The sequence below is a fragment of the Hyla sarda genome, chromosome 9, assembly GCF_029499605.1.
Source record: "Hyla sarda isolate aHylSar1 chromosome 9, aHylSar1.hap1, whole genome shotgun sequence".
Classification (NCBI taxonomy): Eukaryota; Metazoa; Chordata; class Amphibia; order Anura; family Hylidae; genus Hyla; species Hyla sarda.
Genome location: NC_079197.1, coordinates 166,769,817 through 166,797,501, shown reverse-complemented (window position 1 = coordinate 166,797,501; position 27,685 = coordinate 166,769,817). Strand labels below are relative to the sequence as shown.

The 27,685-nt window shown below is 44.8% G+C and overlaps 1 protein-coding gene across 1 annotated transcript in view; it reads right to left on the bottom strand.

Annotated features, from left to right (window-relative positions):
• Window positions 1–25,950, bottom strand: part of LOC130292014 (uncharacterized) — an 82,971-nt gene extending 57,021 nt beyond the window's left edge. Inside the window, exons 1-6 of the mRNA XM_056541445.1 lie at window positions 25,818–25,950; window positions 21,662–21,817; window positions 20,077–20,102; window positions 17,748–17,884; window positions 8,231–8,319; window positions 7,360–7,452 (exon numbers count right to left, since the gene is read on the bottom strand). Of these exons, the coding sequence (XP_056397420.1) occupies window positions 7,360–7,452; window positions 8,231–8,319; window positions 17,748–17,884; window positions 20,077–20,102; window positions 21,662–21,817; window positions 25,818–25,950 (634 nt within the window). The remainder of the gene's footprint in view (window positions 1–7,359; window positions 7,453–8,230; window positions 8,320–17,747; window positions 17,885–20,076; window positions 20,103–21,661; window positions 21,818–25,817) is intronic.
• Window positions 25,951–27,685: the final 1,735 nt, after the last annotated feature.

Genomic DNA, 27,685 nt, shown 5'->3' with positions numbered 1-27,685 from the left:
AAATATGGCACGTGTGACCCTTCCCTTAAAAGGAATCTGTCAGCTGTATTTGCTGCTAAGAGCTGCAGACACTGTTTGATAGTTTTCTATCTATCTATCTATCTATATATATATATATATATATATATATATATATATATATATAAAAAACTCAATGGCCCTCATTTACTAATGCAAACCCGACATGTTTTGTCCGCGCCAGATTTTGCGCCAGAATTTAAAAAACCCTGACTAACTCTCCATTTTGCTAAGAAAACCCGAAAAAGGGGCGTGACTGCTGGAAAAAGGGGTGTGGTCTCCAAAAGGGGCGTGTTCCCGACATTTTCACACAAAATAACCAACATATTTACTAAGGTTTCCACATAAAACGTGGTGAATTTGAGCTGAGGAAAACCCAACAGATCAGAGTATGTGTAAAAAAAACAAAATGTTCAAAATGTTCAAAATGTAGGGAAACCTTGGTAAATACCGTGGAAAATAAATTGTAGGGAATTAAAACCCACAAAGAAACCTACACAACACTCTTAGTAAATAAGGGCCAAATGGGGGACATGTATCAAAGATTTTACCCCTGTTTTGTGTGTATTTTTTTGCGCAAAATTTTGTGCAAGCCCTTTTTTTGCGAATTTTTTTGCGCACTTTTTGGTAGAGCATGTCCTCCAGATGTGGCCGGATCGGGGTACCTTGGAGTGACATCTATAGTACGCATGGATCTGTTAACTGCGTCCTTTTTTTTTTTTTACACCCAAAATTTTGCCGCAAGTGCTGTTTTTTTTGTGCAAATGTAAGCCATCTTGGACTTAACGTAGCAAGATGCTCTAAATCATTGATTCTATTGAGGAGATTACTATATTTACCCGCAATTTATGAAGCTCATTGCGCTTGATTGATAAATTTAGCGCTTCTGCGCATAATTTAGAATTTGGGAAAAGGGGTAAACTGCTTCTACAATACACAAATAATGATACATGTCCCCCACTGTGTGTATGTGTGTGTGTGTGTTCCAGCATCACGTCCAAACGGCTAAAGATATTAAAGGGGTTATCCAGGAAAAAACTTATTTTTATATATGAACTGGCTCCAGAAAGTTAAACAAATTTGTAAATTACTTCTATTAAAAAATCTTAATCCTTTCAGTACTTTTTAGCTGCTGTAGATGAGTTGTTCTTTTCTGTCTAAGTGCTCTCTGATGACACGTGTCTCGGGAACTGTCCAAAGTAGAAGCAAATCCCTATAGCAAACCTCTTCTACTCTGTGCAGTTCCCGAGACAAGCAGAGATTTCAGCAGAGCACTGTTGCCAGACAGAAAAGAGCAACTGAACTTCAGCAGCTCATAATTATTGGAAGGATTAAGATTTTTTTTAATAGAAGTAGTTTACAAATCTGTTTAACTTTCTGGAGCCAGTTGATATATAAAAAGAAGTAATTTACAAATCTCAGACGTGCAGGAGAATTGTAGAAAATAAGCGGCACTCACCACGTCCAAGCTAGCGACAACTTCTTTATTTCTTAAGGTGCAGTTAGGACATACAGGTGCAGGGAGACAGGGACGCCAGAGAATCCGTCTGTCTGTTCACAGCCGTATCGTGCTTCCGCACTTCTTCAGACCAAGTGCGGAAGCACGATACGGCTGTGACCAGTCAGCCGGATTCTCCAGCGTCCCTGTCTCCCTGCACCTGTATGTCCTAACTGCACCTTAAGAAATAAAGAAGTTGTCGCTAGCTTGGACGTGGTGAGTGCCGCTTATTTTCTACAATTCTCCTGCACGTCTGATGTTTGCCTCTGTCCTGGCTGAGCACCCCACCAGCAGCGACATATGTACATACCAAGAGCGATTTCTAGGCTGTACGGCTGGCAGTGCCTAACGCTGTTCCTGTCTGCAAGCATTAATTTACAAATCTGTTTAACTTTCTGGAGCCAGTTGATATATAAAGTTTTTTCCTGGAATACCCCTTTAACATGAAACTTGGCACACATGTTACTTATATGTCAACAACAAACATAGGATAGGTGATTTAACCCTTACTCACCCTCACAAGGACACGCCCACTGTTTAAGTCCCACCCTTTTATTCTCTACCCTTTTTGTGCATCGGTCTGGCTTGCAAATTATGCCCAGTCCCACAAAGCCACGTCCCCTTCTATTTTCAGCTTACAATATCTTCATTACAATCAGTCCCACCTGAGGGATATGAGGATGGGACATAAGGACAAGATATGAGGACGGGATATCAGGATGGGACAAAAGGATTGTGTCAGGATCCGGGCTAGCGGCTGGAGATGACACTGGAGGTGGATCCCCTGTACCAGAGAGGCGATGACGCGGGCCGTACTGGGGAATCGGTTCTAAGCAGTTACTGGTGTTCACCAGAGCCCGCCGCAAAGCAGGATGGACTTGCTGCGGCAGTAACTACTAGTGTTGAGCGGCATAGGCCATATTCGAATTCGCGAATATTCGCGAATATATGGACGAATATTCGTCATTTATTCGCGAATATTCGCATATTCGTCATATTCTCGTTTTATTTTCGCATATGCGTAAATTCGCGTATGCGAAAATTAACATATACAAAATTAGCATATGCGAAAATTCGCGTATGCGGAAATTCGCATATGCTAATTTTCGTATATGCAAATTTTCGCATGCCAATCTCAAACAGTAGTATTAGAGCCTCCTTAACATCACACAAGCTGGAAGCAGAGAAGGATGATCACTGTGATGTGTACTGTGAAAAAAAAAACAAAAAAAACCCGAATATTCGTAATTACGAATATATAGCGCTATATTCGCGAAATTCGCAAATTCGCGAATATGCGATATTCGCGAGTAATATTCGAATTGCGAATATTCGCGAGCAACACTAGAAACTACCAGGTCGTGTTCCCCAGTAGCGACTCGACCTCTCTGGCAGCTGAGACTGGCACGGTACACAAGGACTAGACAGAGGCGAGGTCAGACGTAGCAGAAGGTCAGGGCAGGCAGCGAGGTTCGTAGTCAGGGGCAACAGCAGAAGGTCTAGGTACACAGGCTTGGGACACAGTATAACGCTTTCTCAGGGCACAAGGCAACAAGATCCGGCAAGGGAGTGCAGGGGAAGTGAGGTATTATAGCCAGGGAGCAGGTGGAAGCTAATTAGGCTGATTGGGGCCTAGAGAGCGGTGCCGCGCGCGCCAGCACATGACAGCCGGGGACCGGGACGGGTAAGTGACTTGGGATGCAATTCACGTGAATGTGAATCGCATCCCCGCCGGCAATGTCAGTGCAGCGCTCCCGGTCAGCGGGTCTGACCGGGGCGCTGCAGAGAGAGAGACGCCGTGAGCGCTCTGGGGAGGAGCAGGGACCCGGAGCGCTCGGCGTAACAGTACCCCCCCGCTTAGGTCTCCCCCTCTTTTTGTCTCCTTGTCCCTTCAGAAGGGACGACAACATAGGGGACGCCTCTTGAGTCTCCTTCTGTAAAAGAAATTCTGGGTAGCTATACCAGCGGCAGGTAGTTCAGAAGAAGTGGGAATGGGGAGGGGGGGCAGAGGGTGAAGCTTGTCACGGGGCAGAGTGTCCCCAGGACGGAGGCTATGAGGAGGCACGGCACAGTCCAGATAGGCCTTGGGGAGGCTAGGCACAGGAGGAGACACTGAGGCCCGACAGACGGGACTGGGAGCCGATGTGAGGCATCTCTTACGGCAAGCAGGACCCCAATTCTTGATCTCCCCGGTGGTCCAGTCAAGGGTGGGAGAATGATGCTGGAGCCATGGAAGACCGAGGAGGACTTCAGAGGTACAATTGGGAAGGACGAACAATTCAATCTTTTCGTGATGGGGTCCAATGCATCACATTAAGAGGGGTTCTGTGCGGTAGCGCGCGGTGCAGTCCAATTTAACTCCGTTGACCGAGGAAATGTAGAGCGGCTTGACGAGACGGGTCACAGGGATGCAGAACTTATTCACCAAAGAGTCCAGAATAAAATTTCCAGAAGCACCAGAGTCCAAGCAGGCCACGGCTGAGAGGGAGGAGTTGGCAGAAGGAGAAATCCGCACGGGCACCGTGAGACGTGGAGAAGCAGATTTCGTACCAAGGGATGCCACACCCACGTGAGCTGGGTGCGTGCGTGCGTTTCCCAGACGTGGAGGACGAATAGGGCAATCCACCAAGAAGTGTTCGGTACTGGCGCAGTACAGACATAAATTGTTATCCCTACGGCGAGTCCTCTCTTCGTGGGTCAGGCGAGACCGATCCACTTGCATAGCCTCCTTGGCGGGAGGCACAGGGGTAGACTGCAGAGGATACTGTGAGAGAGGTGCCCAGAGATCACGGTCTTTTTCCTGGCGGAGCTCCTGGTGTCTCTCAGAAAAACGCATGTCAATGCGGGTGGCCAAATGAATAAGTTCTTGCAGGTTGGCAGGAATCTCTCGTGCGGCCAGCACATCCTTGATGTTACTGGATAGGCCTTTTTTAAAGGTCGCGCAGAGAGCCTCGTTATTCCAAGATAATTCGGAAGCGAAAGTACGAAATCGGATGGCGTACTCGCCTACTGAAGAATTACCCTGGACCAGGTTCAGCAGGGCAGTCTCGGCAGAAGAAGCTCGGGCTGGTTCCTCGAAGACACTACGGACTTCAGCGAAGAAGGACTGGACTGTGGCTGTGGCAGGATCATTGCGGTCCCAGAGCGGTGTGGCCCAAGACAAGGCCTTTCCAGAAAGAAGGCTCACTACGAACGCCACCTTAGACCGTTCTGTAGGAAATTGGTCCGACAACATCTCCATATGTAGGGAACATTGAGATAAGAATCCACAGCAGAGTCTAGAGTCCCCATCAAATTTGTCCGGCAGGGACAAGCGGAGGCTAGGAGCAGCCACTCGCTGCGGAGGAGGTGCAGGAGCTGGCGGAGGAGATGGTTGCTGCTGTAGCAGTGGCAGAAGTTGCTGTAACGTGGCGGTCAGCTGCGACAGCTGCTGTCCTTGTTGGGCGATTTGCTGCGATTGCTGAGCGACCACCGTGGATAGGTCAGCGAGACTTGGCAGCGGCACCTCAGCAGGATCCATGGCCGGATCTACTGTCAGGATCCGGGCTAGCGGCTGGAGATGACACTGGAGGTGGATCCCCTGTACCAGAGAGGCGATGACGCGGGCCGTACTGGGGAATCGGTTCTAAGCAGTTACTGGTGTTCACCAGAGCCCGCCGCAAAGCAGGATGGACTTGCTACGGCAGTAACTACCAGGTCATGTTCCCCAGTAGCGACTCGACCTCTCTGGCAGCTGAGACTGGCGCGGTACACAAGGACTAGACAGAGGCGAGGTCAGACGTAGCAGAAGGTCAGGGCAGGCAGCGAGGTTCGTAGTCAGGGGCAACAGCAGAAGGTCTAGGTACACAGGCTTGGGACACAGTATAACGCTTTCTCAGGGCACAAGGCAACAAGATCCGGCAAGGGAGTGCAGGGGAAGTGAGGTATTATAGCCAGCGAGCAGGTGGAAGCTAATTAGGCTGATTGGGCCAGGCACCAATCATTGGTGCACTGGCCCTTTAAATCTTAGAGAGCTGGCGCGTGCGCGCCCTAGAGAGCCCAGCACATGACAGCCGGGGACCGGGACGGGTAAGTGACTTGGGATGCGATTCGCGAGCGGGCGCGTCCCGCTATGCGAATCGCATCCCAGCCGGCAATGTCAGTGCAGCTCTCCCGGTCAGCGGGTCTGACCGGGGCGCTGCAGAGAGAGAGAGACGCCGTGAGCGCTCCGGGGAGGAGCAGGGACCCGGAGCGCTCGGCGTAACAGATTGGATATGAGGACGGGATATGAGGATGAGATATAAGGACAGGATAAGAGGTCAGGATATAAGGATGAGAGATGAGGATGGGATATGAGGTCGGGATATGAGGACGGGATATGAGGACAGGATATGAAATTGGAATATGAGGTTGGGATAGGAGGTTGGGTATGAGGTTGGGATATGAGGTCGGGATATGAGGTTGGTATATGAGGACGGGATATGAAGTTGGGATATGAGGTTGGAATATGAGGTCGGGATATGAGGACGGGATATGAAGTTGGGATATGAGGTTGGGATAGGAGGTTGGGTATGAGGTTGGGATATGAGGTTAGTATATGAGGTCGGGATATGAGGACAGCATATGAGGTTGGGATATGAGGATATGAGGTTGAGCCGGAGGAGGTAACTGAGAATATAGGTAGGGTAGGGAGGGGAAAAATTTCTATTTTGCTTGGGGCCCCCAAATTCCTTCAAACAACCCTGGTGGTAATGGTAGTGGTCATGGTGTGGAGGAATTATATGTCCCTTGTATTGTGGTATTATTAGTGATACTGGTCTGCGTCTAGTGGTTTTTATTTCCTTACAGTATGGTGGTATTATTTAGTCACTGCAGAATAAATATAAAGTGGCAATATTATTTATATTTCTAAGCCCGATACTAAGATAAAATCCAGCGTGTGTCACAGTGAGGAGAAGGAAGGGCGGGGGGGGGGCAGACTACAAGCTGTGTAAGGGGCCCCAAAATTTTTGATGGCAGCCCTGGTTCAAGTTCAGTTTAATAGCTGCTGAGCACAAGTGTGGTAAAGGGGTGAGGTGTTTGGAGACGCTCCAAGGGAAGGCTCATAACAAATCCATCTTATCCGGTCATTCTGCAAAGATCACCTGCACGGTGGAAGTTCATGTCCTAGTGGAGGAAGCTACAGGACCTCTACAGAAACCTAGCTACCAGGATCAATCTTCCAATCTCTCAAGTCAGTATCAATTTATTAGGTGAAAGCACCATAAGTACAGCAAAGCAACAGGGCTCCCAAGGGTTTACACTGCATCCTCTCTCTCTGCACCAGATTGTCTGTGTGTAATACCATCTGCACCCAGCACAGTAAAGACAGTTATCTGTAACCTGACGTCGGTGTGTTCCTTTACTTCCTGTGTCTGGCCCAGGAGAAGCTGTCTCCCTTCTTGGACCATGTATAGGATGCCCTGGCGTCACAATGTGATGAACTATTTCCCTAGCACCCCCTTGGCTACCACATCATTTTTTTAAGGAAGCCCTGTCTCTTATGGTGTCAAAGATCACATGAAGTAGAAACACATCTGGTTACTCAAAGAGAGGGAATCTGTCATCATTCGGGATGGGCCCTATGGCTCCCCCCCCCCCCCCCGCCCTCCCCTTTTCCAGCCTTGAATGATAGATCCCTCTGTATATCCAAAGAGGGAGAGATGTATCAGTTAAGGTAGGAGAGGGGGGGGGGGGGGGGGAGAAGCTGTCAGGTACGGCCTAATGACTCATGGTTCAGGCAGCATGGAAGTGATGACAGGTTGCCTATTACACATTTACATATTTATAGGGGAGAATAAGAAAAAAACATGCAAAGGACTCACCGTATAGGGCGGACGTTTGAACATTCTCATTTGATTCACGGTTGACGATTAACACAGCAGGATGATCTAAAAGAAATGTAAACAACCCAGGAGCTGGAGGGAAGAGAAAAGAACACATGATATTTGGGCATCTCCAATCCATTTAGTAGTGGAACTCAAAGTTCCTGGGCCCACATCTGCCATGTGCCATTTACAATACTTATATCTTGTGGGGCCTTAGGGCTCTCCTTACACCAGAGCCTGGAAGCAACTTCTATCTCTGCATCTCCTTCACAACCTTTGTGGCAGATATAATTCTGGCCATGTTGGTTGTCTTACAGCTTTCCCTGAAAAAAATACTATTACTCAGGTTCAACTTTCAAATAGGGATGGGGCTGGTTAGGCATGTGCCCTAACTTTTGGGAGCAGAGAGTAAGGGCACCAACGAGCCATTTTGCTATGGCTATTGAGAACTGAACCTGGTGTAGGGAAGCCTAACTATGACAAGGACCCTGTTGTAGAGAGAGGCAAGAATAAATAAGAATGAATTCTCTTAATGAATTCTCTGATATTAAGCCAGATCATTCTGTCATCAATAGGCTTAGTCTGACAGTGGATCCAGCTTCGTTTTGGAGAATATCAGAGATGGCTTTCTGTCATGTGTTGCTTCTTTTCAAAAACAGCCCAACCTCTATCATTAATGTGAATGGAGCTGCAAAACCAAAAATACCCTGTAAATAGATGTCAGATGTGGTGCTGTTATTGGAAAAAGCAACCATGTTCTTCTTATTCAGGATAATCACTCCAAGTTGGCTTTTTCTGAATTATAATTTGGTCCTGATACTTGAGAAGTCCTCCCACCCAGGAGATAACATATGAGTATGCCACTTACCTTCCTTATCAACTTTTCTGTAAGTCAGGGTCTCGTTCTCATCTTCTACCCTCTCTAAAATAAAGGGGTCAACGCTGATCCCCTCTATGCTGTAATTGTCAAGTGAAAGATATTAGGAAATTATACAGGATCACTAGCTCTTTATACAAATGTGTCCAACTTGTACATTTTCTTTACTTTAGTTAAGGATTTTGTTAAGTATTAATTTCTCGTGAAACCCATTCACAGTATTCTGATTCCCAATCAACCTGCTTCTGAGGAATATAGGTTGTTGTGTGGTGGTATAATCCTCTAGAAGCCTCCTCTATCCAGTGGGAGGAGTTCCTTAGTCCAAAAATTTCTCCCCAGAAGGTTGGAACAAACCAGTAAGTCCTGACTAGACCAGGGAAGCCAACCACAAAAACTCCCCAAGGGAGTCAGGGACCACCTTTTAACTAAATGTATCCAAAAACCCCGGGCACAAAGGCGCAAGATCCCTATATGGGAAAGTAAACTCCCTTAACATTTAACTTTTATTGATTATTAATATAAAATATTAGATCAGTGACATACAATTGTTAAAAACTTTAGCATCAAAAAAGCTCCAGATGTATCAATTTATTGGGAAAACCCCATAGTGTAAAATTTAGGGACCTGCAGGTTCCCTTTATAACTGGAATGGCTTGATGCTGTTTAAAAACAATAGAATTTGCCTCCCTCCACTAGTTTCGGTGCTTTAGCACTGTCCTCAGGAGGGACAATAGGCAGACACCTCTCCTCGTGGTCTGCCAGTCCTTTTATGTCCAACCTTCCTGTTGTCATCACTCCATGCCACAGTATAACACCTATTCCAGATGTTTTTCCTTCTTGTCCAATCCTTGTTGTTTACATATCCATTACCTTTGTTTTCATCCTATAAGATTTATCCCTGTCATGTCATCACTTACTTTCCGCATCACCACTGCATCAAACTGCGCCCTGGTTCCGGTATTTCTCCGGTCACATGATCGCATTCGCGATATCACTCATAATGCGCATGCGCATGGACTTTGTTTCTCTTGTGCGTGAAGTTCCGCTACTGCGGTTGCGCATGGACTTAGTAGGCTTTTAGTCCTATTAGTAGGCTGTTAGTCCTATTAACACACATTTTTTTAATTTAATGGCACTTTCTATCATCAAACACAGGGCACTGCTATGGGGTCTTCTTGTGCACCGATCTATGCTAACTTATTTTTAGGGTGGTGGGAAGACACTATTGTTTTTTCTGAGGTTTTTAATCTATTCACCAATCACATTATTTTTTGGTGGCGTTATATCGATGATGCCATGATACTTACATGATACTTCACTTTTCACGGACTTTGTACATCAACTGAACTCTAATGACATTGGTATGATTTTACCAGCGAGATAGGGGTATCCCCTATCAATTTTTTGGATCTACATATTTATATTGATGAGGGACTCAAGATCCAAACCAAAGTATATCACAAACCGACATCTGCGAACTCTCTCCTACATTGGAGAAGTTGGCACCCCGACCGTCTTAAATCCAGTATACCTGTAGGACCATACCTACGAGTGCGTCGCAATTGTTCTGAGGAATCATCATTCCAAGATGAGAGTAACATACTATATCAGAGATTCAGGCAAAGGGGGTTCCCTAAAAAAACATAAAAAAAAAAAATTTCAGAGAGCACGGACTGTGGATCGAGGAACCATGTTGTCCCAATCAACCTCATCTGATAAAACAGAACGGATACGATGCATTGGAACCTATGACGGTTATACACATCAAATCATGGGTATCCTAAGAAAGGACTGGTATCTATTGGCAAAAGATAGGGACTTAGGACCAGTAATTGGGGATAATCCCAGTATCACATATAGGAGGGGACCCAGCTTACATGATCAACTGGTCCATAGTCATCTAGACACTGTAGAGAGAAAAAGTACATGGCTCCAAAGTAACACAGTTGGCTCTTTTCCATGTGGGCATTGTACCTTCTGTCCACATATTATTGAAACCAAAACCTTTGCGAACCCCATAGATTCTCGGACTTATGACATCAGACAGTTTATTAACTGCAGTAGTAAATACATTACTGAGAATCTATGTGGGAAAAACTACACAGGAGCTGAGGAGACGTATCTCACAGCACCTCAGTGGTATTCGCACGAAGAAAGATACACCTGTACCTCGACACATGCAAGCATACCATAACAGTAACACACAAGAAATCTAATTTGCAGGTTTATGCCAATTACGTTTAGGGCCCAGACGGGGCGATGTGGACAGAAGTCTCTTGAGAGAAGAAGCAAGGTAGATTCACCGACTCAAGAGTATGACACCCAGAGGATTAAATGAAGATTTTTCCTTTCTTGCTGCCTTTCTTGAATAGATATTATAATAAAAATATTTTAAGTGAGTGACAGAGTATAACCTCTCCAATAATGTGTCTGTCGTAAGTACTTATAGCACTTAAATAGTACACTAGTTAATCCGTATGGAATGAGCACCTTTACCCTGAGAGAGCATCCTACATCCTGTATTTGTCCCAGTCAGTAACATATTTCAGGTGAAGAAAAGGATGCCGAAGTATGAATAGGCATCTGGCTTTGAGATTGTCCCTTGTATACTGCATCCATTATACTGCACCCTTCCCCTTCCATTCTCCCCCCTCCCCTCCCCCCCCTGCAGTGGCGTCGCTAGGGGGGGGCCAGAGGGGGCCATGGCCCCCCCTAGATCAGTCCGTGCCCCCCCTTGTGCCCCCCCAATTTAAAATAGTCGGGTCGGCAACCACTCATGGCATGCGGGGCTCTGGGCGGAGAGGTGCTCACTCCGCTAATGGGGATCCAGGATACTTGTCCCGGATCCCCAGGCGAGCCAGCGCCGCTTTCAGCTGTGTACACACACAGCTAAGCCTCCTCTCAGTGTGAGCCGCAGGACCTGCCGCTTCACTGAGAGGAGACCTGTGAACTCTGCCCCCACGCAGTGCAGGCGCCGATGACGTCACTCATCGGCGCCTGCACTATAGCGGGAGAAGAACGCAGCCCCCTGTGCTGCTGAGGAGAGCCTGCGTATAGGTGAGTAAAAGGTTTATTTTTAATTTTTTAATCATAATGGGGGGGGGGTGGGGGGGGGTTGATGATGTGGAGGAGGTGAGGGGGGGTTGATGATGTGGAGGAGGTGAGGGGGGGGTTGATGATGTGGAGGAGGGGGGGTGGGGGGGGGGGTTGATGATGTGGAGGAGGGGGGGGTGGGGGGTTGATAATGTGGAGGAGGTGAGGGGGGGTTGATGATGTGGAGGAGGTGAGGAGGGGGGTTGATGATGTGGAGGAGGTGAGGGGGGGGTCGATGATGTGGAGGAGGTGAGGGGGGGGTCGATGATGTGGAGGAGGAGAGGGGGTGATGATGTGGAGGAGGTGAGGGGGGGTGATGATGTGGAGGAGGAGAGGGGAGTGATGGTGAGGGGGGTGATGATGTGGAGGAGGAGAGGGGGGTGATGATGTGGAGGAGGTGAGGGGGGTGATGATGTGGAGGAGGTAAGGGGGGTGATGATGTGGAGGAGGTGAGGGGGGTGATGATGTGGAGGAGGTGAGGGGGGGTGATGATGTGGAGGAGGTGAGGGGGGTGATGATGTGGAGGAGGTGAGGGGGGTGATGATGTGGAGGAGGTGAGGGGGGTGATGATGTGGAGGAGGAGAGGGGGCTGATGATGTGCAGGTGGGAGGGGGGTGATGATGTGCAGGTGAGAGGGGGGTGATGATGTGGAGGAGGAGAGGGGGGTGATGATGTGGAGGAGGAGAGGGGGGTGATGATGTGGAGGAGGAGAGGGGGGTGATGATGTGGAGGAGGTGAGGGGGGTGTAGGTGAGAGGGGGTGATGATGTGGAGGAGGAGAGGGGGGTGATGATGTGGAGGAGGAGAGGGGGGTGATGATGTGGAGGAGGAGAGGGGGGGTGATGATGTGGAGGAGGAGAGGGGGGGTGATGATGTGGAGGAGGAGAGGGGGGTTATGATGTGGAGGAGGTGAGGGGGGTGTAGGTGAGAGGGGGGTGATGATGTGGAGGAGGAGAGGGGGGTGATGATGTGGAGGAGGAGAGGGGGGGTGATGATGTGGAGGAGGTGAGGGGGGTGTAGGTGAGAGGGGGGTGATGATGTGAAGGAGCACTAGCTACTTCCCTACCTGGCTACCTACCCAATTACCTGCTTGGCTATTTCCCTACCTGGCAACCTACCTAGTTACTTGCCTGGCTATTTCCCTACCTTGAAACCTACCTAATTACCTGCCTGGCTACTTCCCTATCTGGCTTCCAACCTTATTACTGGCTACCTACCCACCTACTTAGCCTCCTGGTTACTTACCTACATAGCTACTTACCTACATAGCAACCTAATTACCTAGCTAGCTACCCAGCTACCTACCTACATACATAGCTACCCACTTACCTACCTGGCTACCTACTTAGCTACCTTGCTACCTACCTATGAACCTCCATATCTACATCGCTACCTATCTACCTAATTGGCTTCCTACCAACCTAGCTAGCCACCTATATCCAAGGACAATCTCAGCACACCAAAGTATAAAGTGCAGTTCAGTGGAGTTTATTCCATTCTAAACAGAGTTACAGAGCAGGTTACGATTCGTCGCTTCTAGTGCTTGGCAAAGGTGAAGACAGGTCGCTGAAACGTTGCTTGCTCTGTAACACTGTTTGGAATGGAATAAACTCCACTGAATTCTGCACTTCTGGAGAGGGCACTGGAAAAAATGCAGAGACTGAGATGTTTGTGTTGCAGATGCTGCAATGATGGGTTTTGGCTGGAAGAAGTCGTCATGACGGTCTGAGCCAGATGGAGAACAGAAGGAAAGAGGATGACGCCGACCATAAAAGATGTGAATTGTGAGTCAGTTAATGTAACTGTATGTATATTATTGCGCAACACGACTGGGGTCTGTATTATGCCGGGGGATGGGGTCTATTATGCAGGGATCTGATTCTGGGGTCTGTATTATAGTGGGGTCTGATTATGGGGTCTGTTTTATGGTAAGTGGTGATGATTCAGGGGTCTGTATTGTGGTAAGGTAAGGTAAATTAAACATGTTCTGCATGGTGTGTGTGTGTGTGTGTGTATATGTGTGTGTATGTATATATATATATATATATATATATATATATATATATACACATACACGTTTTAAAATTGCCCCCCCACTTTTGTCACTGGCCCCCCATGTGCCCCCCCTAAATATGAATGCTGGAGACGCCACTGCCCCCCTGTTATACTGTGGCATGGAGTGATGACAACAGGAAGGTAGGACATAAAAGGACCGGCAGACCACGAGGAGAGGTGTTTGCCTATTGTTCCTCCTGAGGACGGTGCTAAAGCACCAAAACTAGTAGAGGGAGGCAAATTCTATTGTTTTTAAACAGCATCAAGGCATTCCAGTTATAAAGGGAACATGCAGGTCCCTAAATTATACACTATGGGGTTGTCCCAATAAATTGATACATCTGGAGTTTTCTTGATGCTAAAGTTTTTAACAATTGTATGTCACTGATCTAATATTTTATATTAATAATCAATGAAAGTTAAATGTTAAGGGAGTTTACTTTCCCATATAGGGATCTTGTGCCCTGGGCCTTTGTGCCCCTGTTTTTTGGGTAAATTTAGACCAGGGAAGGAAACAGGGCCGGAATGGTCTACTGGGATACTTGTAAAGTCCATGGTAAGCCACCAGCCCTGTTTGCCTTTTTGGATTTATCATTTTTAGGTCCTTACGCTGCCAATCGCAACCCAACACCCACAGACATGGGGCCCGCAGCCACAGGGTGGTCACAATTACATCCTCATGCTACTATCACAGGCTGGTTTATACCTGTAGCGTGTGAGACAGTGGAAACACGGGCTGATGACGTCAGCATACAGACAGCTTGATGTAATCAGTTCATCTCACCCTCTGTGTCGGACCTCTGATGTCATCAGCTCGTACTCCCACAGTCTCATAGGCTGCAAGTATTAACCAGCCTGTGGTTTGTATAAAGACAGCAGAGAAGAAAGAAGAGAACATTGGAGGAAGGTGTCCTGGGAACGTTGCTAGGTGAGTATTAGTGAAAGTATCAACAGAATGGAAAGAAGTAAAACGACGTGACCTTCATGCCACAAACTTACCGCCCTATGCCCTTGAATCTTACCGCAACCAAACTTGAGTAGCAAAAAATTTTCCTAGTAGTCTTATTCATTATGAAGAGCCAACCTGGGAAGATCTTTACAGTAGAGCAAATCTTTTCCTGGCCGGTATCTTCAGAGTAACACCCAAAGTGCTTCAGTGAACCTCGTCTTAATCTGCCCCAGATACTCTCCGAACTGGTATTCTACTAAAGCTTCCAAGGGGATTGTTACCTTGTCTGATATTCTAACATTAAAAACTGTGTAAAGTGCCACTATCCTGTGCATTGTCTTCTGCCTTAAAGAAGTCGTTATTAAAAACTCCTTTATATTTTATAGTACTACTGATAAGATTACTTAAATATTCATTTATTTAAAAATGTTTTAATTTTACTAAAAAATGTAAAATGAAAATGGCCACCACTAGGGGTCATCTGTCTTTTTGCAGACAGACTACTCTGTATTTTGCAGCATACTGAATACTGGCCATAAAGTGTGTTGGTATCCAGTATAGAAGATCACCATTGCACCACCATAGCCTCCAGCCCCATGATGGGAGTTGTAGTTTTGCAACAGCTGGGGGGGGGGGGTACAATCTTTGTAAAACTTTGTTTTAGAGCTTTGTATTCTCCAGCTGTGTACCTCCAGCTCCTGCAAAACTACAGATATAGGATGTGTTGGCATGCTGAGAGTTGTAGTTTTGTAGTGCTTTACAAACACTGCAGCTTTAGCTGTTACAATGCAAAGCTACAACTCCCAGCATGCTTGAACAGCCAAAGTTTTCTCTGACTCCTGAATGACAAAGAAGCTGATCAGACATTCAGGAGTCTGTGAAAGCTGAATGACACACATAGTGATAGCTATGTTGATTAGCATCCAGCTTTACTAGGAACAGATAGATAAAGTATGCATAAAAACTACTGTGCATTGATTTGCAGATTGCCAGGCTGCTCCCAGACTCAGAGCAGATGAGTCATCCACAGTGAGGGAGAGGGACTGACACGCCCCCTCCACAACGTAAGAATACAAAGCAAGTGAGCAACATATAAATGCTATGTGTTAGGGATATATAAATCCTAGACAGATAAAAATGATATGTACATGATCAGGATTAGGCACTGAGTAACATATCATTTTATTTATTTTTTTTGCACTATGGCACTTAAACTTTAACCCCTTAAGGACCAAGGGCGTACAGGTACGCCCTTGGTCCTGCTCTCCTGATATAACGCGGGGTTACACAGTAACCCCGCGTCATATCATGGCGGGCCCGGCGTCATAGTGAAGCCGGGACCCGCCTCTAATAGCGCGCAGCGCCGATCGCGGCGCCGCGCGCTATTAACCCTTTAGCCGCGCGCTCAAAGCTGAGCCGCGCGGCTAAAAGTGAAAGTGAAAGTTCCCGGCTAGCTCAGTCGGGCTGTTCGGGATAGCCGCGGCTAATCGCGGCATCCCGAACAGCTGACAGGACAGCGGGAGGGCCCCTACCTGCCTCCTCGCTGTCCGATCGCCGAATGACTGCTCAGTGCCTGAGATCCAGGCATGAGCAGTCATCCGGCAGAATCGTTGATCACTGGTTTCTTATGAGAAACCAGTGATCAACATAGAAGATCAGTGTGTGCAGTGTTATAGGTCCCTATGGGACCTATAACACTGCAAAAAAAAAGTGAAAAAAAAAAGTGAATAAAGATCATTTAACTCCTCCCCTATTAAAAGTTTGAATCACCCCCCTTTTCCAATAAAAAAAAAAACACAGTGTAAATAAAAATAAAAATAAACATATGTGGTATCACCGCGTGCGGAAATGTCCGAATTATAAAAATATATCATTAATTAAACCGCTCGGTCAATGGCGTGCGCGCAAAAAAATTCCAAAGTCCAAAATAGTGCATTTTTGGTCACTTTTTATATCATTTAAAAATGAATAAAAAGTGATCAATAAGTCCTATCAATGCTAAAATGGTACCGTTAAAAACTTCAGATCACGGCGCAAAAAATGAGCCCTCATACCGCCCCATATACGGAAAAATAAAAAAGTTATAGGGGTCAGAAGATGACAATTTTAAACGTATTAATTTTCCTGCATGTAGTTATGATTTTTTCCAGAAGTCCGACAAAATCAAACCTATATAAGTAGGGTATCATTTTAATCGTATGGACCTACAGAATACAAATCAGGTCTCATTTTTACCGAAAAATGTACTACGTAGAAACGGAAGCCCCCAAAAGTTACAAAACAGCGTTTTTTTTTCAATTTTGTTGCACAATGATTTTTTTTCCCGCTTCACCATAGATTTTTGGGCAAAATGACTGACGTCATTACAAAGTAGAATTGGTGGCGCAAAAAATAAGCCATCATATGGATTTTTAGGTGTAAATTTGAAAGAGTTATGATTTTTTAAAGGCAAGGAGCAAAAAACGAAAATGCAAAAACGGAAAAACCTCCGGTCCTTAAGGGGTTAAATTCCAGGAAAAAATTTTTTTTTTATATATCAACTGGCTCCAGAAAGTTAAACAGATTTGTAAATTACTTCTATTAAAAAATCTTAATCCTTTCAGTACTTATGAGCTTCTGAAGTTAAGGTTGTTCTTTTCTGTCTCAGTGCTCTCTGACACGTGTCTCGGGAAACGCCCAGTTTAGAAGCAAATCCCCATAGCAAACCTCTTCTAAACTGGGCGTTTCCCGAGACACGTGTCATCAGAGAGTACATAGACAGAAAAGAACAACCTTAACTTCAGAAGCTCATAAATACTGAAAGGATTAAGATTTTTTAATAGAAGTAATTTACAAATCTGTTTAACTTTCTGGAGCCAGTTGATATATATAAAAAGTTTTTCCTGGAATATACCTTTAAGAGTCTACAACTTGTATTGGCTTGCATAGAGAAAACTACTTCAATAAATGTATTGTTTATGGTTAATGTTTGCACTTTAGAGTGCCTTTAGGACATGAACTATTTTCATTTATGCAGACCCCCATTGAGTGTTGAGGCCACTAGGAAGGTGTCCAGGGTTCAGCTGTGGCTCTCAAGCTATTGTGAGACCCAGACTTTATCTAAAGTACTGCAAATTCCAGCTGGCCCTACACCCTTTCTGTTCTTTCAGAGCACTCATACAGCTTCATATACATAGCAATCACTGTATATCTCAGTCAGTGTTTTATGAAAAACAGAAATCTCACATCTCAGAATATGTGCAGTTTAGAGATAAGCTGAGAAAGGTCTCATCTGTATGAGTATAGTCTCTACCTCAGAGATTGTACAGATATATAACATAATCACGGTCTGGACTCCAACCAAAAACCAATAGTAGCTACCACCCATAGAAGGAATTTCCAAAGAGAGGGACGCCTTTCGACTTCAACTTACGGATTGAAGAATTCTGCTATTCTTCCCTTCTTCTTTGTAAGAATTATTTTGGCATAGGAATAATGCACTTTATCCAGAAGAGCCAGAGCAGTCACTGAGGGACGGGACGCTATTGCCTTCAGGTTCCACAGGGCATTCTGTAGGGAAAATATACAGAAAATACTAAGATTGGCCTCTCAGATTCTACCATTAAAGGGGTACTCAGCTGCTCAATGTTTGGAACAAACTTTTCTGAATGCTGGAGCCGGCGCCGGGAGCTTGTGATGTCATAGCCCGCCCCCTCATGATGTCATGCCCCACCCCCTCAATGCAAGTCTATGGGAGGAGGCGTGCCACCCTCTCCCATAGACTTGCATTGAGGGGGCAGGGCGTGACATCATGAGGGGGCGGGGCTATGACGTCATGAGCTCCCGGCACCGGCTCCGGCATTCGGAACAGTTTGTTCCAAACGCTGAGCAGCGGAGTACCCCTTTAAGGTTACATCACAGGATTTTTTGGGGCGCTATGAGTCATATTTTTTGGGGTGCTATGAGAATATTCACCACAACCCCATTTATTTCATTGTTGGGTATGAAGAAAGTCCTTAATCACTACAGCATTCCTACAAACCAGGTCATGAAGCAAGGACTCGATCAGTCTCCACGTCCATTCCCTAGGCACCAACCCTGGTTATTTCATTGATGGAGATCCCTATTGAAGGTGGGACTCCACCTTCAATGTCCAATCCAATGTCCAATGTCCATCACCTTCTGAGAGTGGAAAATCCCTTTCACCCCTGGCAATCACAGCCAGAATTTGTCTTTATGATGGGGCTTTTTTTTTCAATCCCAACTTTCCAATAGCCATAACTTTTGAAATGGGTTTTATTTTTTTCTGTGGCACCATTTTTGGGGTATATACTGTTCAACATATTGAATAACTTTCATTTACTCTTTCTAGGGGGAATTGAAAAAACTGTAATTTTGCCATTAAAAAATAAATAAATACTGTAAATAAAAGTTTTCTATGAATAACAAATTACCTTTATTCTGTGAGCCACTAAGGGTATGTTCACACTACGAATTGTGAACGGACTCTCCGCTAGCAGAATTCTGCGAGCGGAGATTCAATTCTGGCAGCCACCGCCGAAATACTTAGTAGTGGCACTGTGCCATCACCACTGACAGTGATGCAGTGCTCGCGGACTTCCGCTTAAAGAATGTTCTTTCTTTGTGCGGAACAATTTCAGTGGCGGAATTATCCACCACTGAAATTGCTCAATGTGAACATACCCTAAAACACTGGCAATACCAGATTCATATAGTTTTCTTTTTTTGCACATTAAATAATTTTTAAATCTTTATTTATTTATTTTGCATCATCATATTCTGAGGTCTATAATTTTGCATTGATGGAGCTGTGTGGTGTTTTTTTTGCCGGACAAGCTCAAGTTTTCATTTATACAATTTTGGGGTGAATTTGGGGGTGACTTTTGATCACTTTTATTACATTTTTGAAAAAACAAACAAAAGCAAAAAAATGTGTTATTGTTTTTCCTTTTCTTTGTTACAATGTTCATTGTGTGTAATATAATTTAAGTTAATTTATAGTCAGGGCCGTCTTTAATTTTGACTTCCGACAGATACACATACAGACACACTCACCTTGTCGTCCGTGGTTTCTACTTTCCTGCAGCGGCTGGGACTGACGTGTGATGTCCTCCTGCGTGGGTCTGCGGAGGAACGCCACTTGCGCAATGTTCCCCATCAGTCCCGGCCGCCGGCTCACTGTTTAGGCCGCGGCACCACGGAGTGAGCTGCAGTGCAGTGGCAGGGCCAGCCCTGCATGGACCGGTTTCGGCGGCTAGCTGCTTTAGTGGGGGGGCTAAAGGACCAGCTGCTTTGGGCCCCCAGGAATGATAGGACCAAGGGCAGCTGCCCCATTTGCCCCTCGTTAAAGACAGCTCTGTTTATAGTATGGGTCATTATGGACATAGAGTTTGTTGTTTTGAAAAATAAAGCTTTTTGGTTAGTAAAAAGGTCAATGTTTGGAGTTTTTCACTTTATCAAATTTTATTTTTTTAACTATTTATTAGAACCATGAGGGCATTTAAAGATGTGATCCTATGTAGTGCACTATGCCGATAGAGGAAGATCCTTCCCTATGTCAAACCATGTTAATGCTGCAGTTGCTATGATGGACGTATAAAAGGGTTTAGTTGGTTAATTGGCCCACACTGGAATGAGCTCCGATCCTGACTATTGCCATGTGATCTTGGCTGTATAGTACAGTCTGTCCCCTCTGTAAATAGCACGTAAATCATTTCTAAGCCTGCATGATTTGGACATACCTGCATGTTAAATTGGGATACATAACCTGCAATCCAGATAGTACAGTTACAATGGATTTAAAAATGATCGAATAGGAAGTTCCTGAACATCTAAAGTTTTTGCTTAGGTGAGTCCACCCTTCACCCTTTTGTAATCTTTTTTTACGTGACAACACGGAAGTTAATGTTGCGTCCCCTCAAAGTAAATTAATACACAGGAATTAATATCTAAACCTTGGCAACAAAAGTGAGTACAAAATTAGCACAGCCAGCTAGCAGCCCCTTCAGTTTGCGGCATCACCTGGGGTAAGTGCACCGTAGATTGAGAAATACCTAACAGTCAGAGTATAGTGAATATTTTTATATTGTTAGGGGTCAGAACCCAAAATTATTCCATGCAACCGTTGTCGCAACTCCACCCCTTTCACTAGTATTACTATGGAGAGGGGTGGAGGGGTAGTGTATGGTTTTTACCATTGATAGACTAAAAAGTACAAAAGGCCAAAGTAAGAACCATATAAAGCAATGAGGATCCTACTGTATAGGACCTGAGGGCCGTCTACTGGAGTATAACCAGCTTGACACTGGTAAGAACTCTTCAGTCATGTAGTGACACCAATAATTGGGAAGATTGACACAATATTCATTTTAATTTTTATTCTTTTTTAAGGAGTAAAAATCATATCATTGTAATAACAAGACAAAAATAAAGCCTTACGAAAAATTTTGAAGAGAAGAACATGACAACTACATTTCTGCTATTCTACTTACCTTTTTGAATTTAAGTGATGCGTTTTCTATAGTGCAGGAATCTGCAGCGCTCCCCCAGGTTATATGAAGTAGACAACCAATGATCAGGTGGAGCATGATGGTCGTCCTCATGGTTTTGGTAAAAAACTGAATTTGGTTTACCGAAGCAGACATTGATATAACCTTATATACACAGTGCCAAAAAAATAGGCCCAGCGGTCAACTGCCTCATCCCACGGGGACAAGGAAACAAAGTGCATTTGATAACAACTAAATATTAACACAGATCTTGCAATCAGACAAATAGAATAATTAACCCCTCACATTACATAGTTTTCACCCATCATACTATACAAAAGGTTCTCCTTTGGATGTGTCACATACATAAAGGAGAGGCATTGTCGTGCAAAAAATCAAAAAGAAGGCCCCCATTTTGATGATGGTACACACCTTTGCACTGCAGTCAATGGCTTTATTTGTGTAGATGCCCAGAGGAGAGTGTAAGTTTGTGGAACTATCTGGGGAATATTGCATTTACAGTAGGCTGGGTCTTTTGGCGCCCCACAGCTTTGTCATCGTAAGACTTGGCAGTTTCATAGGAATTCCCATTATCTCATTGGCTGGCGTAGAGGTGAGGTGAAGAAGTTCCCCTGGAGCACATCATGGTATGGTACTATGGCTGGTAGCGGTTGTGGTGCCATTGATGTTGTGAGTCTGTAATTCAGGCCTAGACACCAGGAGTCGAGAAGTTCAATGCCAACAGGTCTTTACTGAAAAATGTAACTTCGTCCATAACACAGAGGTAAAAACTCTTTGAAACAGTTCTTACCACTTTAAGACAGTGGAAAATAGTTACAAGCAGTGAAGGCAGTTGACGGGTTAACCGTTGTCTTGGAGTCTATTGCTGATCCCTTTGTTCTCTCTTTCTTCCCTGAAGAACAATGTTCACACTGGTTGGCTTCAAGTAAGTGTCTTGAGTAGTTCTTCCCAAGGTTAAGCTGCTGTTTCCTATCTAAGGATGCAGATCTTGACAGACATGATGAGACAGCCATAAAGCCGTAGCCCTGGCCTGAGGCCCTAGCAGGTACCAGGAAAAATATGAGGTTTTTGTGCAACTTAAATGGGCACTGTCATCAACTTTCACGCCCCTCCCATAGACTTGCATTGAGGGGGCGGGGTGTGACATGATGAGGGGTGGGGATATGACGTCACGAGTTTGTTCCAAACGCTGAGCAGCGGAGTACCCCTTTAACATTTATGTTCAGAACATTGGCTGTGCTAGGCTTCCCGCGACCATAGTAGTCACTTCTTTCTCCAATAATGTCTATGGGAGGGGGCTTGATGGCTGTGGTCACTCATAATCCGGCACAGAGCGGAGTTTTCTTTGTGCAGCTGATTACTGGGGTGCTGGGGCAAAGATCTTTGGATAGGGGGTTAAGAACATCTCATAAATCCATAGATCAAGTCCTAGGTGACCCAACACTGTTATGCAGGGCATTTTGGGCTCTTAGATGGTGTTATAAAGGTGTTTTTAGACTACTGGTGAAGTAAAAGTTGTCAGAAACATTTATGCCAAAGTTCTATGAAGCAGCAGAAGCGAACATTTGAAAATTCTGTACTAAGAATCTGGTTGTATCCTTGCCCTGAAGGATACATAATTCTTGTTCTGTTCCACCTCAAGTAAGACATACAATAAGAGGCTGCTGCTTTGTCAGAGTATGTTCAAGGTACCTCGACAAAGCATCACATGATGTGACACATACGTTGCTGTTTGACGTGTCCTCCCATGTATTTCACTGCTATGGAGCAATAAAGATTTTTGGAGCAGTGTCGTGGACATTCTGGTGTACGTCTGTCTGGATTACTTTCTGTATGTACTGAGCACCTTGACTGACTGGATGTTTTATTCCCTCTCGTTGGATTTATTGGTGTGGTGTGGATCAAGTAACTCAAGCAGCTTACATTTCAACCAGCTATTTCTGATACCATCCGTGCCTCATCATATACAGTGAAATCTCTCCAAAAGACTATCTCTATGAGATGAACAACCCCTCATTCTGGTCAGATTTTATGCGATGGAATGTCCATCCACCATACATTATGCATTGTGACGATATTTACTTTCTGTGGTCTTCTCAAAGAGTCTATACTGTATACTTTACATTATATTTCATTGTATAGGTTGACAATGATTCTCTGATGGAGGTTGTAAAAGCTCTTCCCCCTTTAGTAGCCTTGCACTAACACCAGTATACTGTCTTCAAGTGTAGTATTTATGTCTGAAGATGATTCCTTCTTGGACATGGCTTGAGCACAGTATCATACACGAGGCTGTTCTTGTTCACCCAAAGTCAACATCTTCTAACTCACACAGTGTAAATATTTGTATATGCAGTATGTCATGTACAAGCCTTCTGTTTAACCAGACTGTGTTGAAATATTTACAGTGATAAAGTCTGCTACTGTGGTGTCTACGGGGTGGATAACGTGAAATTAACCTTTTCGTGACGCCAAGGCACCGTTAACCTAAACATGGTCGGAGGTTTGAGACAGCTTCTCCTGGGCCAGGCATGGGGCAATAAATAATCGGATACAAGGTTACGGATAACTGTCTTTACTGAAACAGGATAGATTGTAATTCCTTTACAGCATAGATTGGTGCAAAGGGAGGTGCAACGTAAACCTTGGCAGCCTATTGCCTTGCAGGGACTTGTAGTTGCAGGGACCATGCTGACTTTGGTGCTGCAGACTGACTGACTGAAGACTATTGACTTTTTTCTGCCCCCTGTGGTAACCACTAGTAACTGTCACCCAACCAGAGTAAGTTCCATTGATCCCCAGCCTCTTCTTCCTATCACAAAGCCAGTTATAATCCATTTACATATGTACTCCCCTAGTCCCAGCATCCTAATTTTATGTACTAACCTTCTGTGTGGCACAATATTAAATGCCAGATATATAACATCCACAGCTTCACCCCGATCCAATCTATAACTGACCTCCTCATAGAAGCCGATCAGATTAGTCCAACAGGACCGATCCTGCATAAACCCATGTTGGTGCACTGTTAGGACTCCAGAAAAGCATCTCTGAGAAAACCCTGAAAATTCTTACCCACAACAGATGTTAAACTTGCAGGCCTATACTTCCCAGGATTCCTTTTTTGACCCCTTTTTATATATTGGCACCATATTTGCCAAACACCGGTCCTGTGGACACTCCCTGTCATTATAGAATCTTTAAAGGACAAGTGTCATTAAGAAAAATGTTGAGAGAGCAGGGAGAGAAAAAAGCAGAGATGGCGCTCCAATGGTGAAGTATATCGGGATTTGGGTGATTTAAGGAGAAATCAAAGTATGCTCACCTTTTTCTGTTGTGTGCGCACTTTGAATGAGTGTATCGGGAGGCAGCCGGCCATATGTCCCACTTAGCAAGTGGTCTGGATGCGATGTACAGATGGGGAGTCTGGGTTTCCTGGCAGGGCTATCCAGATGTCCGGTGGAAATCTGACTTGGTGGTTAGGTTGGCGCACGCCCAAGGTACCACAGAAGCAGTGTGAAGTTTAAAGTTTTTATTTCAGGTGCAGAACAACACGTTTCGAGGGGGCACCCCCTCTTCGTCCCTCTTCGTCAGGTTAACTCCGAAGGAGTTAAGTTTTAGATCGCAGGGGGGTACGAGCGTTGGGGCCTCTGTGATCTTCTGTTTGCAGCCCCAGTTCTCCAGCACAGGAGAGTATCACGACCTCCACCCGAATCAGAGGCTGCCACGCCCCCTCCATAAAGCTCTATGGGAGAGGCAAAGATTGCTGAATGGTTCTCCCATAGAGCTTAATGGAGGGGGCGTGGAGGCCTCCATTTCAGGCGGGGGTCATGACGTGCCCCTGTGCTTGCTGGAGAACCGGAGCTCCAAACAGGAGATCGCGGGGGGCCCCAGCACTCGGACCCCCCGCAATCTAAAACTTATCCCCTATCCATCAGGTAGGAGATACATTTTTCTTTAAGATAATTTTCCATTAAATATAAGGAGCAATATAAGGAATAAGGGTCTGTCTAGCATTTAGCTTTATTCCTGCAAAACCCTGGGAGGGATGTTATCTGGGCCCGGTGATTTGTGTGTTTTAATGTTACTAAGGCAGCATTGCACTTCTTGTTGGGTTAAACAGACTAGATTTGCTATTTTCTGTTATCTGGCGTTTGATTTTCCTGTGTAAATACAGGTAGAAGAAGACATTTAGTAGATTGGCCTTTTCCTTATCCTCCTCCACCATTACACTCAGACTATTTCTTAGGGGGCCAACATTTTCAGTTTTAAGTTTCTTATTATATACGTAGGTGAAGAATATTTTTGGGTTCATTTTATGGCAATTGTTCTCTCTATGTTCTTGTTTTAGTAATCTGTATGCATTTCTCATTATCATTTATCGCATCCCTAACTGTTTTGGTTAACCAAATTGGTTTTCTCCTATTTCTCCTGTAAGGTATATGTCGCCCACAGGATCTATTGATGGCGCAGTTCCAATTTATGTCACTGAGGTCCACTCTCAAAAATTGGCCTTCCAAAAGTTTAATGTTTCTGTAGCCCCACTAGTAGACATCATCTTATAGGATAAAGGAAAGCTTATTATACTGTGGTCCCTATTACCAAGATGACCCTCTACCTCGGACACTATGTCCTGCACTAGTTGGGAAAGGTAATTGTCTTTATTATTGCCAAAAAACTGTTTTCTTTGCTGGACCTACAGGTTCTAGCTTCCCAGTCTATATTAGTGTAGTTAAAATAATGACTTACCCCTTTTTTGCTTCCCAATCTTTTTGTCTTATTAGTAGGTTTTCTGCTACTTCCATTATACTTGGTTACTTAAAAAGAACCCCTATCATCAATTTATTGTTCTTCCCCTCCCCTTATTTTCACCCACAGAGACTCCACATGATTATTTTCCTCACCTATGTCCTCGCACATAATTGAACTAAGACAAGTTTTTACGTATGAGCAAACCCCTCTCCCTTTCTTACTTGTACGATCCGTTCTGATCAGACTGTAATCCTTTATATTAGCCGCCCAGTCACAGCTCACATTCAACCATGTCTCACTTATCCCCACTACATCATAGTCTTCTTCCAACATTAATAGTTCCCGTTCCTCCATCTTATTATTGAGGCTTCTGGCCTTCACATACATTCACTTCATGTTTTCTTTCCTATTTCCTTTCCTCTGATCATTTATGACTGTTCTAACCCCTCCCGCTGCTCCACCCACAGTTTTATTACCTATCCTCAGCTCTCTATCTACACTGACTTCCTGCTCTATGTTGTAGATAGTGTTGATCGCGAATATTCGCAATTCGAATTTTATTCGCGAATATCGCATATTCGCGAATTCGCGAATATTCGCGAATATGGCGCTATATATTCGTAATTACGAATATTCGTTTTTTTTGTTTTTTTTTTCACAGTACACATCACAGTGATCTCCCCTATCTGCTTCCAGCTTATGTGGTGTAAGAAGGCTCTAATACAACTGTGTGAGACTGGTGTGCGAATTTTCGCATATACGAAAATTTGCATATACAAATTTTCGCACATGTGAATATTCGCATATGCGAAAATAAAACGAGAATATTACGAATATGCGAATATTCGCGAATATGACGAATATTCGTCCATATATTCGCGAATATTCGCGAATTCGAATATGGCCTATGCCGCTCAACACTAGTTGTAGAATCCCTCCCTCGCAGTCCCTAGTTTAAACACTCTTTTTTCCACAGAGTAGCCCTTTAAGGGTGAAATTCATCACACAAGCCACATTTGTGGAAAAGTTTGGATCTGTGCAGTGAGTTTGCGTCACATTCAATACTTTATGTTAAAATGGTCATGGTTTAACATGAGAAGAGATGGTTTTCCATGGCCTGGCAAATTTACTGTAATTTACGCCATAAATTGGTGTACATTATACCTGAAATCTATGCCAGATCATAGTTGGCGTGGATGGAGTCTAAAGGTGCAAGGACAGCCAAAGATGGGCCAAATGTATTTGCAGGTGTGCGCCAATTATAACATCTGACACATCTTACTCCAGCATAGGATTGGTGGGTGAAAAACCAATCATAATTCATTCCACCCTAAGTACGTGCCTCATGTGCTGGTGAAGGTTAACATACTCAAGATCCAAGACCTTCATGTATTCGATGTTATTTTTCTCATCGGTCTCTAGAGGTTGGATCGGACCCTGGTCTGTGTTACTGCTGGGTAATGGGTTTGCTTGAGTGTTACATATCTGTGTCTCTCTGCCCTTGTATATAGAGTATAACTGTGTATAATTGTCCCTCAACATAGCTGCCTCTCTCCATGTGGCTCCATGTGGCTGTCTCTCTATCTGATGAAGCTGGTTATCCAGCAAAACGCGTTGCATGCCGGGTAAATAAACCATTTTACCTTTGAAGTCTTGTGCGCCAGCTCCATCCTGGGCTGTTCCTTGGAGGGATCCGTCTGAGTGCATCTATCTGTATCTGTCTGTCTCGTTCTCTGTATCTCCCTTGCCTCCCTTATCATGAATCTTCTGCCTCAACCAAGAGGCACCAAGAATTCTGATCATTGCTGAAATCTTGTGACATCTTGTAGCTAAAGTTTTTTTTCCAACCCAAAATGCAGTTTCTCCCGGTATATGTCTACACTGGGATGTCCCTCTGTGGATATGTTACATATCAAGCAGGCTTGAAAGCCCATGTTCCATTATCCCACAATGTAGTCATCTTCAGATACTCTAAATCTATATGTAGTGCACAGGGTGCAGTTGTACAGGGCCTAGGACCCTTGGATTGGGGCCCTAAGGTTTCTCTTCTCCATTTGAGGAGACCAGTACTGTAAATGAAGTTTTTTAG